We start from the raw sequence: 22,035 nt of genomic DNA, 5'->3' as shown, positions 1-22,035 counted from the left end.
ACGTCAAATTAAGCTATGACCTTGAGATCAAATTCAAGGTCATAAACCAAGGACCTCAAATCAAAAGACGATAGGTCTTAATTATATTTGGTTAATCAGTTATATCACAATACGCGTATTTTTAAATTCAAGAGGGGAGAAAACTCACAATTACCTTCAACCTACCCGTTTCTGGAAATGAGTGGAAATAAGCCAAATTCAAAAATTAGAATATGACCTTGACCTTTGAACTTGACCAAATTTTCCTTTTTTTTGGACCAAGGACCTCAAATCAAAAGATCCTAGGTCTCTATCACTTATGGTTTACAAGATAGAAATGCATATCACTTATATCAAATGCATAAGGGGAAATAACTTCCATATGGAGCGTTCATATTGCTTCGGTCAAAATAGGACAAGTCATGCGAAGGTTATAACGAGCAATTTTGTAAAATAAATTTTTCGTAATCTTTTACAGTTGCGAAGGAGTCTTGGACACAAGGAAAACAGTGTTTGGGGAGATAACTCCTACAAAGAAAAGTATTAGGTTACACAGGGTAAATTTCAAAAGCGCATAGACTGTTCGATATCATATACCAAATATCTAAGCGACATATTGCGAAACAAATATTTATCGCAATAACAAAATTAGGCGGAAGAAAAAACATAATAATTAAAAACCAACTGTTCAAAGAACAATTGATGGTCTTTCCGCCAATAAGTATCTATTTTGATATGAAAATATTAAAATTCAGTTGAAAATGTCAGTTCCTATGGCTTAATGATGTATAAATATGAATTTCAAGCAAAGGTCAAAATCTAGAACGTCCAATTAACCTATGACCTTGACCTCAATTTTAAGGTCATAAACCAAGGATTCCATATCAAAAGACCCTAGGTCTGTATTATGTATGGTTCATGAGTAATATCCCTTTATGCATAATTCTAAATATAAAAGGGGCAAAAACTCCCATTTATTGTCTACGCACACTTCCAATCAAAATTTTTAAGTTACGACATGTCGCAACTAACAATTTAGTAAAAATAATTTGTCGAAATCTTATATAGTTAATGAAAAAGAGAGAAAATAAGCCAAAATCAAAATTTCGAATTTGACCTTGACCTTTGACCTTGACCTTATTTTCATTTTTTTGGACTAAGGACCTCAAATCAAAAGATCCTAGGTCTCTAGTACTAATGGTTTACAAGATAGAAATGCATATCACTTATAACAAATGCATAAGGGGAAATAACTTTCATATGGAGCGTTCATATCGCTTCGGTCAAAATAGGACAAATCATGCGAAGGATATAACGAGCAATTTTGTAAAATAAATTTGTCATAATATTTTACGGTTGCGAAGGAGTTGCGCTAACAAGGAAAACAGTGTTTGGGGAGATAACTCCTACAAAGAAAAGTATTCGTTTACGCAGGGTAAATTTCAAAAGCGCATAAACTGTTCGATATCATATACCAAATATCTAAGCGACATATTGCTAAACAAATGTTTATCGCAAGAACAAAATTAGGCGGAAGAAAAAAAAAAATAATCAGAAGAAAAACAATAGGTCTTTCCACAGAAAAGTGGAAAGACCTAATAATTAAAAACCAGAGAACAATTGAAAGTCTTTCCACAACAAAGAAATTTGGATAAGAAGGTAGTTTATTCATACTGATGAGATGAATAATGGTTTATATAATATGCTACTTCCGGTCTCATATGATAGCTTTTTTCACACTGATTCCAAAAATATATAGTTTCTATATACTTTTGCATGAAGAATGGGAGATACTTGGTTACTTCCGGTTTGTTGGAAGTCATTTTTAGTCTTCAGTTATCAGTTGATGTACCTATATGTTAAAATATATGGATTCTGTGTACTTGTTTGTGAAAAAAACTGCAAAAATAGCTACTTCGGGTTTTCTCAAGGTCACTTCCGGTAGCCATTTTTCAAGGTCATTTGTCACTTTACCTTTTGTTTAAGGTCAAATGTCTTTATAATGAACTAACTTGAAGTTATAATCAAATAACCTCATATCAAGACATTTCATGGGCAAAAACTCCTATAAAATGCCATTTAATTGTATAAGACTAAATGTAGCATATCTTCATTACTATTAAGCAGACATTTTGCACTTGTTCTTTAAAATGTATCTTTCAAAGTGTCAGAAAAAATGCAATAACAAGCAAAAGTCACAATTGAGAACTTGACCTTGACCTTTGACCTTGACCTCATTTTCTAAGTTAGGACCTAGGGGACTCAAATAAATACATTCCAGGGTTATACGGTTAACTGTTTATGTGTTAAATAAACATACCGACAAATTTATTCTGTAAAGGTAGATAACTCCTATAAAATTTCATCGAATCGCTTCGATCTAAAATAGCCAAAAATTCCTGAGGATTTGACGAACAATGTGTAAAAAGAATTTTGTCAATATCTTTTTTTGTTACGAAGGAGATGCACACAGATGATAAACAGTGAATAGGGAGATAACTCTCACAAAGAAAATGGTTCGGCTTAGCAGGGTGAAATTTAAAAGCGCATAAACTATACAATACAATATGAAAAATATCTAAGCGACATATTGCGAAACAAACATTTATCGCAAGAACAAAATTTGGCGGAAAAAAAAAATAATAATCAGAAGAAAAACAATAAGTCTTCCCACAGAAAAGTGGAAAGACTAAATTAAAAACCAATTGTTCAGAGAACAATTGCAGGTCTTTCAACCAATAATGATCTTTTTGATATGAAAATATCAAAATTCAGTTGAAAATGTCAGTTCCTATGGCTTTATGATGTATAAATATGAATTTCGAGCAAAGGTCAAAATCCATAACGTCCAATTAACCTATGACCTTGACCTCAATTTCAAGGTCATAGACTTAACATCTCAAATTAAAAGACACTAGTTCCTTAATATGTATGGTTCATGAGTAATATCACTTTACACATAATTCTAAATATAAGAAGGGCGAAAACTCCCATTTATTGGCTACGCACCCGTTCAACCAAAATGTATAAGTTACGACATGTCGCAACTAACAATTTAGTAAAAATAATTTGTCGATATCTAATAAGGTTAATGAAAATAAGTGAAAATAAGCCAAAATCAAAATTTAGAATTTGACCTTGACCTTTGACCTTGAGCGAATTTTCATTTTTTTGGACCAAGAATCTTAAAACAAAAGACCCTAGGTCTCTATCACTTATGGTTTACCAGTTAGAAATGCATATCACTTATAATATATACAAAAGGGGAGATAACTCTCATATGGAGTCTCCGCATAACTTCGGTTAAAATTAAATCCTGATCCTGAAGATATAACAAGCAATTTGGTAAACAAAAAATTGTCGTTATCTTTTACAGTTGCGAAGGAGTAATGGCCACAAGAAAAACAGTGTTTGGAGAGATAACTCTTACAACGTAAAGATTTTAGTTACGCCTTTGTCAATTTTTAAAGCATATAAACTTTATGATTTCATATTCCAAATATGTAAGCAACATCTTTTGAAACATCAAAAATACGCAAGAAAAAAGTTAGGCGGAAGAAGAAAAAAAAAGAATAATTAAAAACCAATTGTTCAAAGAACAATTGCAGGTCTTTCAACCAATAATGATCTTTTTGATATGAAAATATCAAAATTCAGTTGAAAATGTCAGTTCCTATGGCTTTATGATGTATAAATATGAATTTCGAGCAAAGGTCAAAATCCATAACGTCCAATTAACCTATGACCTTGACCTCAATTTCAAGGTCATAGACTTAACATCTCAAATTAAAAGACACTAGTTCCTTAATATGTATGGTTCATGAGTAATATCACTTTACACATAATTCTAAATATAAGAAGGGCGAAAACTCCCATTTATTGGCTACGCACCCGTTCAACCAAAATTTATAAGTTACGACATGTCGCAACTAACAATTTAGTAAAAATAATTTGTCGATATCTAATAAGGTTAATGAAAATAAGTGAAAATAAGCCAAAATCAAAATTTAGAATTTGACCTTGACCTTTGACCTTGAGCGAATTTTCATTTTTTTGGACCAAGAATCTTAAAACAAAAGACCCTAGGTCTCTATCACTTATGGTTTACCAGTTAGAAATGCATATCACTTATAATATATACAAAAGGGGAGATAACTCTCATATGGAGTCTCCGCATAACTTCGGTTAAAATTAAATCCTGATCCTGAAGATATAACAAGCAATTTGGTAAACAAAAAATTGTCGTTATCTTTTACAGTTGCGAAGGAGTAATGGCCACAAGAAAAACAGTGTTTGGAGAGATAACTCTTACAACGTAAAGATTTTAGTTACGCCTTTGTCAATTTTTAAAGCATATAAACTTTACGATTTCATATTCCAAATATGTAAGCAACATCTTTTGAAACATCAAAAATACGCAAGAAAAAAGTTAGGCGGAAGAAGAAAAAAAAAGAATAATTAAAAACCAATTGTTCAAAGAACAATTGCAGGTCTTTCAACCAATAATGATCTTTTTGATATGAAAATATCAAAATTCAGTTGAAAATGTCAGTTCCTATGGCTTTATGATGTATAAATATGAATTTCGAGCAAAGGTCAAAATCCATAACGTCCAATTAACCTATGACCTTGACCTCAATTTCAAGGTCATAGACTTAACATCTCAAATTAAAAGACACTAGTTCCTTAATATGTATGGTTCATGAGTAATATCACTTTACACATAATTCTAAATATAAGAGGGGCGAAAACTCCCATTTATTGGCTACGCACCCGTTCAACCAAAATTTATAAGTTACCACATGTCGCAACTAACAATTTAGTAAAAATAATTTGTCGATATCTTATAAGGTTAATGAAAATAAGTGAAAATAAGCCAAAATCAAAATTTAGAATTTGACCTTGACCTTTGACCTTGACCGAATTTTCATTTTTTTGGACCAAGAATCTTAAAACAAAAGACCCTAGGTCTCTATCACTTATGGTTTACCAGTTAGAAATGCATATCACTTATAATATATACAAAAGGGGAGATAACTCTCATATGGAGTCTCCGCATAACTTCGGTTAAAATTAAAATCCTGATCCTGAAGATATAACAAGCAATTTGGTAAACAAAAAATTGTCGTTATCTTTTTCAGTTGCGAAGGAGTAGTGGCCACAAGAAAAACAGTGTTTGGAGAGATAACTCTTACAACGTAAAGATTTTAGTTACGCCTTTGTCAATTTTTAAAGCATATAAACTTTACGATTTCATATTCCAAATATGTAAGCAACATCTTTTGAAACATCAAAAATACGCAAGAAAAAAGTTAGGCGGAAGAAGAAAAAAAAAGAATAATTAAAAACCAATTGTTCAGAGAACAATTGAAAGTCTTTCCACACTAAAGTAATTTGGATAAGAAGGTAGTTTCTTTATACTGATGCGATAAATGATGGTTTAATTATTTTTTTGAGTGATATAAGGGAGATAATATGCTACTTCCGGTGAAATGAATGTCACAACCGGTCTCATATAATAGCTTCTTTCACACTGATTCCAAAAATATATAGTTTCTATATACTTTTGTATGTAGAATGGGAGATAATTGGCCACTTCCGGTTTGTTGGAAGTCATTTTTAGTCTTCAGTAATCTGTTCATGTATCTATATGACAAAATATATGGATTCTGGGTATTTTTAGGTGAAAAAAATTGCAAAAATAGCTACTTCCGGTTTTCTCAAGGTCACTTCCGGTAGCCATTTTTCAATGTCATTAGTCACTTAACCTTTTGTATGAGATCAAATGTCTTTATAATGAACTTAATTGAAGTTATAATCAAATAACTTCATATCAAGACATTTCAGGGGCACCAACTCCTATAAGATGCCATTTAATTGTATAAGACTAAATGTAACATATCTTCATTACAACAAAGCTGACATTTTGAACTTGTTCTTTTATATGTATCTCTCAAAGTGTCGGAAAAAGTGCAAAAACAAGCAAAAGTCACAATTCAGAACTTGACCTTGACCTTTGACCTTGACCTCATTTTCTAAGTTGGGACCCATTGGACTCAAATTAAAACATTCCAGGGTTATACGGTTAACTGTTTATGAGTTATGTTAACATACCGACAAATTTATTTTGTAAAGGTAGATAACTCCTATAAAATTTCATCGAATCGCTTCGATCCAAATGCGCCAAAAATTAATGAGGATGTAACGAACAATTTGTAAAAAGAATTTTGTCGATATCTTTTTTTGTTACGAAGGAGATGCACACAGATCATAAACAGTGAATAGGGAGATAACTCTCACAAAGAAAATGGTTCGGCTTAGCAGGGTGAAATTTAAAAGCGCATAAACTATACAATACAATATGAAAAATATCTAAGCGACATATTGCGAAACAAACATTTATCGCAAGAACAAAATTTGGCGGAAAAAAAAAATAATCAGAAGAAGAAAAACAATAAGTCTTCCCACAGAAAAGTGGAAAGACTTAATAATAATCAGAACAAAACATATAGGTCGAGAATTCGTCGAGTAGGGATCGAATTTGTTCAGAAAGGATCGTGTAGGTATCGAGTTAAGTCGGAATACAAATAGTTTACCGATCAGTACTCGATCATTTCGATCTTTGCTCGACTAATATCGTTTCCCGATCAACGACAACCTGTTTGATATGTGGTCCAAATTAACTCAACCAATGCCTGATCGCTTCATGATCACTACGACTCCTATATTTTTTTCATCCCAGACTAGGTCGACCAATAACCGATCTCTACGCGACCACATTCGACCACTCTTCGATCTCTACTCGGCCATACACGAGTATACGTGACTACCACACGATTCTCTAAAAGTGTGTGCAGGTCTAATTTACTCTTATAACTTTGCTTCTGCAAAAATATATTGTCACTATTTATTTTAAACTGTACACAAATTCCTCCACGTAATGTACGTGTCTGTATTCTTGCAAGGAGGTGTAAAATTTTAAAAGATACTCAAGGATAAATCAAACTCGCAGGTCGAAAAAAAACCGACACAGCAATAGCGAAAAACGAAACCCGACAAACAGAAATCTAAATAACACAACATAGAAAACAACTTAGAATCACGAAACCCCCCAAAAAAACTGAAATTGTCGCAGGTGTTTCGGAGGGTAAGTAGATCCTTCATTTTGGCCCAAGAGGATTTTTCAAATAAGAAAGTAATTGTGCATTAAAATTCATTTAGCCTACAATGTTAGTTTTCAAGAACATAAATATTATATTTTACCTGTTTAATATGCTATATTTGTTTGACTGTCCGTATTTTTCTTAGGTCCAGAAATTTGTGAAGTATTAAAAAAAAGAAGATGTATAATTGCCAATGATACAACTCTCAAAAGGACACCAAATGACACAGAAATTAACAACTATAGGTCATCATACAGACGAATGTTTACAAACACTTTGTTTAATACGCTTTTTGACACAATTTTATATAAAAAAATGAGACGAAAGACAAATTTGAATTCGTGATTGATATATGTAAACGATTTCAAAAAAGGTATTCTCAAGGGGATTGAAAGTCTATTTTTGGCCAAATTTTGTGACATCTTTATCCCCTTTTGCAATATTTTAAGTACAAACAAGCAGTTTGTTGCCATGGATACACCAAAAAGAAATATCTTGAACCATTCAACTACTTGGTATCAGATCTATGGAAAATACTGATTGCATACTTTTGCACATATATGACACAAACAGTAGGCTTAATTTGTAAGAAAGCAAGGAAAAGGGGATGGTAAAATTTATGTTTACTGCTATCTAACATCAAAACTAATCCATCTCATTTTGAAGAAAAGAGCAGTTAACTCCCATAACAAATAATCGTCCTACATTACTTTCAGTAAGTTTTTATAACCATCGGGGTCCTCTTTGTTCAGCCCCTGCAAGTCTCTGATACTTTGATTTTGCCATTTGATTAGGGACGTTCCGTTTAGATTTTTCCTCGGAGTTATGTATTTGTGTGATTACAATTAATATTGCCAAGCCAGTGGTCGCCTTGTCAGCCACTGCATCACCTATATTTCTCGAAACCCCTTTTTATTCGTCTTTTACGCTCTCTTCAAGCTGCGTCACAGCTATTAACCTGTCTATTTGAGCTCTGAACAACCTTGCAAAACAATTCAACTGCTTTATTTCCATGTATATATTTTAAATGTATAATTTTACCCAGACCTTTTGTGCACTTCTGAATCTTACCAAATAAACGGGGAACGTGTCTATTGGACACAGATAATGCCCCAGCTTGCATATAACGTTATGTAGAGTCATTACCCAAGAACGGTTAAAAACGACACCAACCTAATTCGCACTTGATCTGTGTTTTATGGTATTACTTTTCATAAAATTTGGTTGAGGCAAAAGAAAACTAGAGAACGAAAACTAATTGTTGGGATGTACTCATACATACTTACGGACGGACAAGGGTAACACTAGTCTTAATGCCTCCTCTGCTGCAGATGTTTTTATACTGAAATTGCACATACTCGATCACTGCCCGTTTATCCCTACGACCCCTATACGATTTTGTCGATCTGGTCTGGCAGAGATCAGGCTGAGATCGAGTATAGTTGATTTGGTCTAGCTAGTCAAAGAAAAAAACGTGTAGAGATCGTGAATTGGTCGGATTTATCGAATATGTATTCAATGAGTGGTCGTATTGGAGTCGTGATATAATCATCAAGGAGTCGTGATATAATCATCAAGGAGTCGTGAATGGTCGAGGTAAGCTCGTGTACAGCCGGATAGCAGTCGGGTAGAAGTCGTAAATAGGCCCGATCAAAAATTTGGTTACGCCTTGGTCATGGAAATTTGGAGAATCAGGATCATCGAGTTGATCTGATCGGCAGTGTGAACCTAGCTTAACACGCGCATCCAATGACATGAAAACCTGAAAGAAAGTCCCAATGCAAACAACTCACGATTTTCGACTTGCGACAAACCCACGACAGTACTATTACATTTTTTTTTGTTTTCTGTCGTGTACCCATCTTGGAACCATCGTGGACATGTCGTAGCTGATGTGATCACTCGAAATAATTTTTTGACATTTTGCACGACAGTGCCACGACTACTATTTTATACATCTTCCACGACAAAAAATCGTACGATCTGTTGTGGCTTAAGTTATTGATGACGCTCTGTACATGTATGACTTAGTCAAAATTTTGCTACGACGATATGATTCTTTTTTAATATAATGTTCATCTATCAGTGAAATTACAAAACGTTGACGATATAACTAATGATTTTTTGTTTAAAAAGATGTGTCTGACTTACCATACACATATAGCTGAATAGTTGGTGAATTTGCGGATGTTGATGGTACGGTACATCGCCAATTACTGTCATGTAAAGTGTCAATGTCATATGAACTGGGTATTGTCAGGTCGTACACACCAATACTATCATTACAGTGATATTGATAATTATTGTTGCAATCGCCAAAGAAACGACAGGTACCATCTGAATTATCACCTGTTATTGTACATACTACATTACCATCTCTATTGAAAACAATACTGAGTACATTCGATTGACAGGATAACGTGAAGTCAACACCAACAGAAGCACCATCAGATGATGAGGTCAGAGTTATTGCTGAAAGTATAAAGCTTAATTATACTACTACAACAGAAGGAACTGCCCGTCAATGTTAGGAATATGACAGTGTTTTCCGTTTGTTTGATGTGTTTGAGCTTTTTTTATGTTTGACAATTGACTAGGAAACAGTAAAATCAACAAAATACTGAGCTCCGAGAAAAATTCAAAACGTACCCAATCAAATAAAAAAAATCAAATTATTAAACACATCAAACGAATGGACAACAGTTGTCATATTCCTTACTTGGTACAGGCATTTGCAAATGTAGAAAATGAACCCGGTTTTATAGGTTTCCGATTTAAATTTCCTAGAGTTCTGTATTTTTTTATATTTTTTTTTTACACTTTGATAAATCTACTGATTCAAAAAATGTTTGTGACGCATTGACCTGTCTGTTATATCAGTTTACTTGCTATACTGTAAAATGTTTGCCACCTTAGTTTGTAAATGTGTTATTGGGATACACTGTAACAATTGATAAAATGTATCACGCTTCCAAATTTATACTCTGATTTAGTAATAATCGGTAAATGGGACGTAAGACATCAATACAAAAGATAAATGCAAATTTTTTAACGCATCTTACTTAAATATACATTTTAATGTATTCTGAAACATTTTCGATTAAAACCATTTGTATGGTATCAGAGTAGGTTGTTCAATGCCGTCATTTATGTCGATGAACATCGGGCAATCCACCGTATTTAAATTTCCTCCATCAAAGATTATAAAAAAAAATGAATTTGGTATTGCAATCCAAAAAGCAAGGAAAAATAAACCAGAGGAAATTTCGATTAAAATAAGTTCGTAGATCTCGTTATATCCATGTATGGGAATATTCGAGATGTGAAATAATTGCAGATGATACTATCATCACAGCTCAAATGAAGAGAATGTTGGCATTTATAGACAACCGTACTAGAGAATTTTAGATTATTTTTTTTTAATTGTAAATCAGAATTTACTCACCTTCTGCAAGTTTTCTAAACTAATTACAAATGACACAACAAATAAAACAAAGTATTTCGTATCATTTAGTTTATTATGTGGTTTATGACATAGTTTAGCTTCTCGTCTATATATCGTATGGTCTGTTGTATCGTTTAACATACACATGTATTGTGTACAATGTTTTCTATCTTTTTGGAATTTTTTTTCAGCTTATATTGAAATGTTGCAAATGTTGAAAGTCAAGATCATTAACAATTCAAAGATAATTAAAAGCCAGTTGTAAAGAGACAAATTGAAGTAATCTCCACCCAACATGCACACATTTTTATAAGAAAATTCCTTTCTGGTTAGAAAAGTCATTGCTCCATCTATGCTAATCCATAAAATATATAGTTTTATATATTTTGGCTACATGTATGTATAAGGGATATAAGTATATACTTCCAGCTCACATGGCTTACTCAACTCACTTTCACTTTTTTTCATTTACTTTAGATTACACTGATTCTTAAAATTCAAGGTTTTTTTACAAGAAAATCCGGTTTCCAAAACATCCTTCTTTAAGGTTATACATATATTATTAGTTACATGGTGTGCTAGTAACCTATTACTGACCCCATATATATCGTATTATGTCACTAGCACACCGTGTAACGAATTATTTATCTTACCGACTATCTTTACATGTGGTATTTTGACTAGCGGCCTATCAAAGTGATCAAGTAACTAGTATTCATTAATTAGTATTAAGATCGTATTTCCATTTGTCTATATTGAAAACAAATGTCAACAATAACAACTCTTTAGCTTTAAATTTGTCTTATGAATTGATTTCAATCGTTCATTACATGTACATGTATCAATCTTCGTCTGTTGAATCCTTTCAGATTTCTTTTTTAAAAGGGAAGTAACTCCGTTATGCCAACCATAACAACTTGTTAGCTTTAATTCTGTTTTATGAACATATTTCAACCTTTCTTCATCAATTTCTTCGTCTGTTGAATCCTTTAAGATTTTACCTTAACACCGTGTTGTTTTTATATAGGGTTGTGGCATCTTTTGTTTTTTTGAAAGGGAAGTAACTCCTTGCTTACCTTCATATGGTAACTAACCATGAATGGTAACATACCCTATTTTTTAGGACACCTTATATCAAATATACATAGTCACCACGTGTAGTCCTTTAACCAATCATATATCTTTAAATCTATACGAGGTCAGATAAATATTTATATCGGCAACCCAATCTAAAAAATCGTTAGACTTTAAAATGTGCACCAAAAATTTATCAATAAGAAAATAAACTCAGAAGAAAATACAGCAAAGATCAAAATCTAGAGAATCAAATAAAAATTAAGTTTGATCTTTTCTTTCATTGAAAGGTCATATATACTAGTCAACAAAAGAAACGATACACGACTTTGAAATGAAATTTATCAAAAAGTATTAAATATAAAACAAAATGAGATATACTACTTTAAAAAGCTTTCATTTGCAATGTATGCACTTGTGATAATGAAAATCAAAACTTGTCGGAAAGTATCTAAATTCCGTGTAAACGAGCATAGGGTGCAAATTAGTTTTGCGGAAAGTTGAATAAAAAATCGACAGATAATTTTCTAAGTACTAAATAAAATTTCAAGTTTGTTTAAAAATATTCAATATGCTAATCAAGTTATGTTCATGTTGTAATTAATGGGTTGAAATATTGTTTTTTTCAAATATTTTGGAAAAAAGTGTTTTTTGAAATCTCATAAAAATGCAAAAAAATGTTTTTTTATTTTCGCCTCAAATCAATGCTTTAGATATGAAAACAACACCCAGTAAATTTGGAACCTTTAGGATTAGTTTTAAGATTTTTACCGCTTTTTGAATATCACTTTACATATACTGTCTATGGTAAATCAGTTGATAATGTATACATTTTAACGATTTCTCGTGGGGCCGAACTTTGCTTAACAAATAAACAAAGAAACTGTATGATTTTTAAAAACAAATTGATGGCAAACATTGTCTTTACTTTTAAATGAGAGGTTGGCATCATTTATTGGAACTTCTGTTTTTAAAATTGTCGTTTTATGTAAATCTATAAAAAAAAATCGCGAAAAAACTTCACGAAAGCAAAACAATATTTTTTTTAAACGGATTTATATTTCCATAATGATTAAGTATTAATACCTTCAATATTGGTCCAATGAACGGAAAACTTTATCTTTAATTTCAAAAAAAGTCTTGTATCGTTTCTTTTGTTGACTAGTATATTAAGGACCTCATATCAAAACATCCTGGTTCTCATTTCATCATACATGTAATTTCAAGTATAATAAGTGATAATACTTCCATGTCCTGTCAACATACCCTTTTGATCAAAATTCATGTAGTAACGAACGCTTTACCTATAGTACTTTGCCGATATCTTGTACTGTTTTGTAAACGATTGAATAAGCCAAAGTCAAATAGATAGAGGAAGATATGGTGTGAGTGCCAATGAGACAACTCTCCATCCAAGTAACAATTTAAAAAGTCGTTTGGAACAAAAATCTGGCCTTTTACCTTGACCTAGTTTTCTTTTTGGTAGAACCAAGGACCTCAAATCAACAGAACAAAGTTTTTGTCACTTATGGTTTACCAGTTACAAATTCATATCATTTATATCAAATTCAGCAGGAAATATAACTCTCATATATATATATATATTAATAATTCTAATGAGCCTCAAATTGAGAAACCCAAAAAATGTGCGAAATCTTTGTGGAGTGATATTGGACAATTTCAATTTTTAACAAGTGACCGACCTTAATTTATTTTAAAACAACTCCTTTAAAATTCAGGCGACAGCTTTTCTAGATTTACCTTATTTCGAACGTTCAAAGCCGAATATTTGGTAGCAAAAACGGTATTAACCCAAACAATTAAAGGGCTATGTAATAAAAACAAATCAATAGTCAAATCCTTCTAAGACCGATTTTGCTAAAGGCAGTTGAAACCTTATTTTCTTTAAAATTTCTAAGTTTATACAAAGGTAAATTTAGACAGGTTTGTTTTTAATCATGTCAGTACCGAAGAACTGACTAAGTAGATCATAATGCATGTAATACCCACGGTGACTGACAGTCAACCATCAGAGGTATCCATCCAGTGCTATAAAGAAATGATAACTATACGTATAATTTTATTGCGTCCGAAGCATTTTCTGGATTTTCCTTTATCGGAAACGCTCAAAGCCGAATATTTTAAGCCAAAAAAGGTATAAAATCGAAACAGTTAAAGAGCTGTATAATCAGAAACGATCTGAAATAATAGTCAAATCCTTTTTAGGCAAACTTTACTATAGAGGGTCGAAACCCTAGTCTCTTTAAAATTTATAACGCCGGGTAAATCTAGAAAAGGTTTCTTATTAAACATGTCAGTACCGAAGTACTGCCTACTGAGCTTATGATACCCCGGGGACTGATAGTCCACCCACAGAAGTATGGACTCAGTGCTGTAAAAAAAGATAACAGCAACTATAAGTTTAATGCGTCTAAAGCGCATTTCTTGATTTACCTTTATAAGAAACGCTCAAAACTGAATATTTGATAGCCAAGGAAGTATAAAACCGAAACAGTTGAAGAGCTATTAAATAAATTTGTAAGGGTTCCGCGGAACCCAGTGTCTCGCCTACTTTTGCTGTAACTCCAGGCTCAACAAAAATGAGAAAAACAATCAATAAAAATATTCCTCTTGATACTATCTTTTGATTGTAAGAAGCTTCTGTCCAAGTTTGGTGAAAATTTCAGGATAGCTTATGAATCGAATAAATGTTTGAAAAACTTTAACTGCAGACTGTATGTAAAATAAACTGGAAGAAAAACTAAGTCCATTTATAAGTAAAATACAGATACACAGGTACCAAATATTGACAAAATTTCCTTTCTAGATACTAGCTGTTGTTCATAAACAAGCTTCTGTGCAAGTTTGGTACTAATTTAAAATAGTATAAGAAAGTTAAATAAATTTAACCACAGAGTGAATGTGTTGTTCCTGGCAAAAACCCTAAGTCCATTTAAAAGTATAATACGGAAAAAATGGATTAATTTTTTTACAAAATTTACTTCTGGATACTATCTTATGATCATAAACAAGCTTCTGTCTAAGTTTGGTACAAACCCAGAATAGTTAAAGAAAGTTATTAAAATTTTAAAAACTTAAACCACAGAGTGAATTTTAATGTTTCCCCGCAAAAAAAATAAGTCCATTTATAAGTAAAAAACAGGTAAAAATGGAATTTTATTTTTGCAAACTTTACTTCTGGATACTATCTTATGATCATAAACAAGCTTCTTTTCAAGTTTGGTAGAAATCCAGTATAGTTTAAGAAAGATTTTCAAATTTTAAAAACTTTAAGCACAGAGTAAATGTAATGTTTCCCCGCAGAAAAACTAAGTCCATTTATAAGTAAAAAACAGAAAAAATAGAATTTTATTTTTACAAAATTTACTTCTGGATACTATCTTATGATCATAAACAAGCTTCTGTCCAAGTTTGGTAGAAATCCAGTATAGTTTAAGAAAGTTATTAAATTTTCAAAAACTTTAACCACAGAGTGAATATTTGTTGACGCCGCCGACGACGCCAACGACGACAACGGAATGTAGGATCGCTTAGTCTCGCTTTTTCGACTAAAGTCGAAGGCTCGACAAAAATGACCTAAATCAAAACCAAATCCTTCAAAGGCTAAATATGCCTGAGGGAGTTGAAATCTCAGTTTCTTTAAAATTTCAAAATCTATAAACGGGTAAATGTAGAAAGGTGTATGCCTACTGAACTGATGTTAGTCCATCAGCAGAGGTATCTACCCAGTGCTTTGAAAAATGAAAAACAACAGGTATAATTTCAATGCATTCGGGGCGATTTTCTGGATTTACAGTGGAGATCACTTCTAACCTTTCATTAGAACTGTCAGAATAATCTGTCATAAAACTGTTCTAAACTTTCCTAGAACAGTTCTATTCTAGAACTGTTCTAGGTAGACTGTCAGAAATCGTTCTAGGGTAGAAATGTATAAAACTGTTCTAGGCCAAATCAGTTCTAGGTAGAACTGGCCAAATCAGTTCTAGGTAGAACTGGCCAAATCAGTTCTAGTGTAGAAATGTATAAAACTGTTCTAGCCGTAGAACTGACAAAACCTGTCAGGATTGTAGAATAGATCTAAATGAAGTCATGGCAGTAAGGGTATCTTAGAATTTAGAGAAAAAATCAGTTACAATAACTTTACAGTGTAGCAGATTTTCTATATTTACTTTTCAAAAGTTACATGTACAAATATCGAAGAGGATAAAAAGGATATCCAACACATCAGAAAAACATTTTTGTATGATGGGAAATATAAACTTCATGGTTTACGTTGCTTCGTTCCCCGTTTTTAACAGTCTCTTCTCAAAACTCTATGCATTTGATACATGGAATTTTAATCGTTATTCACCTTGTTTGCCTTGGATTTACATCATGATCTGAGATTTTATTTTGCCAAATGTTCAAACGAAAATTGTACAGTGTATATATAGGGATACTTACGCGGTGCGTTCGCACCCGACGCACGGTGGTCATTGTTTTCCAATATTGGTGTCATTTGCATTAAACAATTCATCTTGATATGAAAATAGAAGTGATTTACTATGCGGCTAGATATTTGCGGAAACTGTCATACACCTACGATTAGGATTACAATTATACGTATTAGTAGCATATAAATATTGGGCTTTCTCAAAGTGTAAAAATAGACCGTCGATCCAAAACGATGTTTTTCTGTAATTGACCAAGGTTTTTTTCTAATATGTTTGCAGCACGGTGTTATTCAATTTAGAAAATGCTGCAATTGAACGAATTAGGATAGAATGAACTAACATTTTTTTTTAAATAAATTAAACATGAGACACTAAAAATATCGCAATTGTCGTTACAGTATATAGATTGGGACAAGTGCTGAAAAAAGGTCAGCAATACTTTGTGTAAAAAATGTGCTATCAACCATGGAGCATGTTTATGCTAAGACATACTTCCTCTCTTTTATTTTGTTTTTAAGTATATCATATGTATTTATATGTTTCTTGAGAAAGAATTTTCTTATACTTTGCCAAAATAAAGATTTTACTATGCTTTTTTCAAAAATATAAAAAAAAAAGGATGGGTCACCGTGCTATTTTGTATGCTAAGAGTCGTTGAAAATTGCCCAAATTTGCTTAGAATGATCATGCAAAAATACATTTTTGTTCTTAAAATAAAATCTATGAGATAGAATTTGGAAATAAATTGTGAGAAGATAGGTTTATAATATGTTTTAAGAAAATGAAATGAAAAATAGTGTCACCGAACTCGTTTTCTTGCTACAAGTAAAAATAAAAAAATCCCTATCTGTCTGGTATAAATTTGTAACTTGAAGAGTTATCTCCCCATAAATGGCTCAGTTGAAAATTTTAATTCTAAAACACAAATGTTTGGTATTTATTTGAACATTTTGGATAATGCAATACATCAGCAAGTTTTCTTCTTACTAATAAACAGTCTAATCAATAAAATTGCACATCTGTCTTCAAATTTGCAGATTTTGGCAAATAAATAGACTGATTGTGCACTGCAATAGTACAATCCAAGATGGCGGAATACCATGAATCTACCTTAAAGAGAACGAGGCAATACAGCGGACTGTTACTTTTGAGCTATTCATTCTTCGTGAAATTTCACTTGCCGTTCGGTATAATTTTGAAATCTTTTATTTTTCCTGAATAGGACAAACATTTTTGTCTATGTTTTTGTTTTCAATAGAAAAAAATCGAGAAAAAAACAAAACAAAAAACAAAAAAATTATCAACGAACTTTTCTGTGTCGGAAATAAATTTTTGACTGTTCACCAAACTAAGTTGAAATGTAAAATAGATGTACTCAAATAGTAAAAGTTTTGCCATCTATGTTTTCAACAGCAACAAACAAAAAATGACAAACGAGTTCCAAGTTGTTTTTCTTTCAATTATTTGCAATTATTATAAAAAGATCTTGGGAATCAATAAGTATGGACGTTTTTTTTCGTGGTGTCGACAATTATCCCCCATGAACATGGGTAGACTTGTATGCTCGAAACATGAATTTTATGTGTAGCAGGCGAGAAGAAATTGTTAAAAAAATCACATTATATTGTTTCCAACGCAACAGTTGCGGATACCAAGTTGTAATCGAGCAGTAGAGTATCATCTGAACAATATTTTTGCTGGTTTTCGCAAAGTAACCATTGCATTAAAAAGTGTCCTGTTTCGCGGGGAAAGTCTATTTCTCCTGCTGATCATATATATATATATATATATCATACATCTATCTACACCTTCGGTCCTTATGAATCCTTGTCTTCAAATATTCGACTTTGTGCGGTCTTGACAGTAAATCCAGAAAAGCGCTTCGGAAACAAGAAATTTAAGGGCATACGATACAGTTACATGGGAGGTAATAACGTTGCTAGCGTAAATTGTTATTTTTGCGACGTCAAACTACGACTTATCGGGAAGGGAAAAGATTCAGTTTTCGACTGATTTTTATCATTCAAATTTATCTAACTTGAAAACGAGTTCAAGTACCCCATTATTTTAAAATGGCATTTGGTTTGATAACGTAAGAGGATTATGTGTGCCAATTTTCATAAAAACGTAAATAGTGCATTTTTTTTAAATTTGATAAATATACAGCCAAAATTTACGTTTTTTTCTACATTCGTGAACATTTGATAAATATGAGTTATTTGAGAACAATTGCACAAATTTAAGGAACATTTATATGAAACAGAATTAACAAATAATTTTACAAAAAACAGCTTGTGTTTATGTTCCGGACCATATGAGTATTTGGACCATACGCGTATGGTCATGACCATATGGGTATATACTCATATGGTCCGACCATACGCGTATGGTCGGACCATACGCGTATGGTCGGGGTAATTAACACTCTGTTACAGTTTACTTTTAATACTTCTAAACTCTTCATATGGTATGACCGTTCATTCAAAAGACGCTATCATATAGGTAATTTTATCATTATATTATAATAAAAAGATAAGCTAAATAAAAATAAGAATATTCACATAGTTAATTTTACTTAATTGCCAAATTTAAAGTAAACACATTCTATACCGATGGCCATGACCGATTTGTTATTACGAGTAAATGGCAATATGTCGACTAAAAAATTAAATTCCAAAAATTTCTTAATGAACTGTTACATAAGAAGTCACTGGAAAGTAGCATACTATTAGTTTATTTAAGTTGTGTTGTGAAGATGGTGTATTGCAGTCATTTTACGATATTTGAGATCTGGAGCTTCTTAAAAACACCGTAGACATCAGAATTGCCGAAGACCTCGGTATCACTGAACGCAGCTGCAAAAAAGGCTTGTGTTTCACTCGCAAACAAAATGTGTAAATGAAAAAGATCGTGCACAAATTTCTTGCAAATACAAAAAAAGCTATGATACCGTGTGGAAGTGAATTTCATCCAAACCTACATGCACGAATGTAACTAGCGATGAAAACTAACTATGGCATCAATATTAAATTTTTACGTAGTTTTTTGGATTATAAAATTAAAAAAAAGTCATGTTTTTAACCATCACTGTTTTTTTAGATAAAGTTTTTGTATTATTGAAACGTTTATAATGAAATTTGAAAAAATATATATATACCTATATGGTCCAAATACTCATATGGTCCGGCCCGTTAATAACCAAACGAGTATTATACTCATATGGTCCGACCATACGCGTACGGTCGGACCATACGCGTATGGTCGGACCATATGAGTATACGCATATGGTCATGACCATACGCGTATGGTCCAAATACTCATATGGTCCGGAACATTTATATTTCAGATTCTGTCAGAAGGAAAAATACGTCCACAAATCCGAATTTTGAGCACATATATAAAATTTGGACCTCATTTTACTCGAAAAGTAGTACATGACGGCATATTTTTATTACATGTTTGATTACATCAGGCAAAAAATAAAGGCAACAGTAGCATACCGCTGTTCAAAACTCGTAAATCCATTGACAAAAAACAAAATCGGGGTAACAACTAAAACTGAGGGAAATGCATTAAATATAAGAGTAGAACAACGACACAACATAAAAATGTAACACACACAGAAACGGATTAAGCATTTGACAAAATCCTATGAGATTAACAAATATAATATCAAAACCAAATACATGAATTTGGGATAGATAAGTACCGTGACCCGTCTTATAGTAATGTTAATTCACACTCAAATATAAGAGAAAACAAACGCACAACGGAAACACAACGTTAAAATGTAACACACACAGAAACGAACTATAATATAACAATGGCCATATTCCTGACTTGGTACAAGACATTTTTAAAGGAAAAAATGGTGGGTTGAACCTGGTTTTGTTGCATGCCAAACCTCCCTCTTTTATGGCCATGTGAAATATAACATTAAAATGGCAACACAACTTAACAGGACTACAATATAAATAGGATAACACAATTGACAAAGAAACAAACGAATAATAGCTAACAAACGGCAACAAGTGTAAAATTTTAATACGCCAGCAGTGCATTTTGTCCACACAAGACTTAATAGTGACGCCCAGATACAAAAGTTTGAAAGCCGTAACATGTACAAAGTTGAACAGCATCGAGGACCAAAGTTCAAAAAAGTTGTGCCAAAAACGGCCAGGGTTTTCTGTTAGGTACCAGAACATCCCTATTATTTAGAATAACTTATATCAGTAAATTTTATAAAATGACTATACAAAAGATATACATGATAAAACTGAAGTATTTACCAATTACAGGAAACAACCGAAATACATTACATAACCCGACAAAATGCAACACAAAAAATAGACACATCCGAATAGGTCAAAACCTCAACGCCAAGTGACGTCATATTTGAAATTGTAAAAATTGACTAAAAAATGACGTCACATTTGAATTTGTAAAACAGATCATCAAAAACGAAAAATGACGTCACATTTGAATGAATAAGATAGAATTAAGATTGATTTAAGATTGTATTTGAACTAAATACTGATATTACATTACATTATTTATATTAATATTAATAAAAAAAAAGCCTTTCTTTTCTTTTCTTTTTTTTCTTTTTTTTTTATAGAAGACACCATTTGCTTTTTGGTATCTGTATTGTTGGTTTGTTTTTGTATTTTGAGATGACCCCTTGTTTTTGTCACCTGTAATCGTAAGTTTCAAGTGTAATCCTAGGTAAATACCTAGTTTCCGCAAATGTCTATTAAGATTTACATAATAAAGTGCAAATATACTAGTCAACAAAAGAAACGATACAAGACTTTTTTTCAAATTAAAGATAAAGTTTTCCGTTTATTGGACCAATATTGAAGGTAGTAATATTTAATCATTATGGAAATATAAATCCGTTTACAAAAAAATTTTTTTTGCTTTCGTGACGTTTTTTCGCGATTTTTTTTTTTTTTTTTAAATTTACATAAAACGACAATTTTAAAAACAGAAGTTCCAATAAATGATGCCAACCTCTCATTTAAAAGTAAAGACAATGTTTGCCATCAATTTGTTTTTAAAAAGCATACAGTTTCTTTGTTTATTTGTTAAGCAAAAGAGAAATCGTTAAAATGTATACATTATCAACTGATTTACCATGGACAGTATTTGTAAAGTGATATTCAAAAAGCGGTAAAAATCTTAAAACTAATCCTAAAGGTTCCAAATTTACTGTGTGTTGTTTTCATATCTAAAGCATTGATTTGAGACGAAAATAAAAAAAACATTTTTTTGCATTTTTATGAGATTTCAAAAAACACTTTTTTCCAAAATATTTGAAAAAAACAATATTTCAACCCATTAATTACAACATGAACATAACTTGATTAGCATATTGAATATTTTTAAACAAACTTGAAATTTTATTTAGTACTTAGAAAATTATCTGTCGATTTTTTATTCAACTTTCCGCAAAACTAATTTGCACCCTATGCTCGTTTACACGGAATTTAGATACTTTCCGACAAGTTTTGATTTTCATTATCACATGTGCATTCATTGCAAATGAAAGCTTTTTAAAATAGTATATCTCATTTTGTTTTATATTTAATACTTTTTGATAAATTTTATTTCAAAGTCGTGTATCGTTTCTTTTGTTGACTAGTATATGGTCAGTTTTGGTTGACGCGAACAAATAATCTTGTTATATGAGTCAGTCTGAGGTATGAAAACTACTGAAATAAAAAGAGGACATGATGGTACTCTAAATTGATGCGGAAATTTTTTTGTAGTCATTGTTTTCCAATATTGCTATCATTTGTATTAAACAATCCATCCTTACATACAAGTATTGCTGATTTACTATGCGACTATACGATCAATATAAAAAAAGACCAAATATGGTCAGTTTTGGTTGATGCGGTCAAAATATTTTGTGACA

General features: G+C 31.8%; 1 protein-coding gene across 1 annotated transcript in view; it reads right to left on the bottom strand.

Annotated features, from left to right (window-relative positions):
- Positions 1-22,035, bottom strand: part of LOC134722393 (hemicentin-1-like) — a 110,638-nt gene that overhangs the window by 48,080 nt on the left and 40,523 nt on the right. The window contains exon 2 of the mRNA XM_063586012.1: positions 9,294-9,614. Coding sequence (XP_063442082.1) covers positions 9,294-9,614 — 321 coding nt within the window. The remainder of the gene's footprint in view (positions 1-9,293; positions 9,615-22,035) is intronic.

This window comes from Mytilus trossulus, chromosome 6 (genome assembly GCF_036588685.1).
Source record: "Mytilus trossulus isolate FHL-02 chromosome 6, PNRI_Mtr1.1.1.hap1, whole genome shotgun sequence".
Taxonomy (NCBI): domain Eukaryota; kingdom Metazoa; phylum Mollusca; class Bivalvia; order Mytilida; family Mytilidae; genus Mytilus; species Mytilus trossulus.
This window is presented reverse-complemented; position numbering and strand designations above follow the sequence as displayed.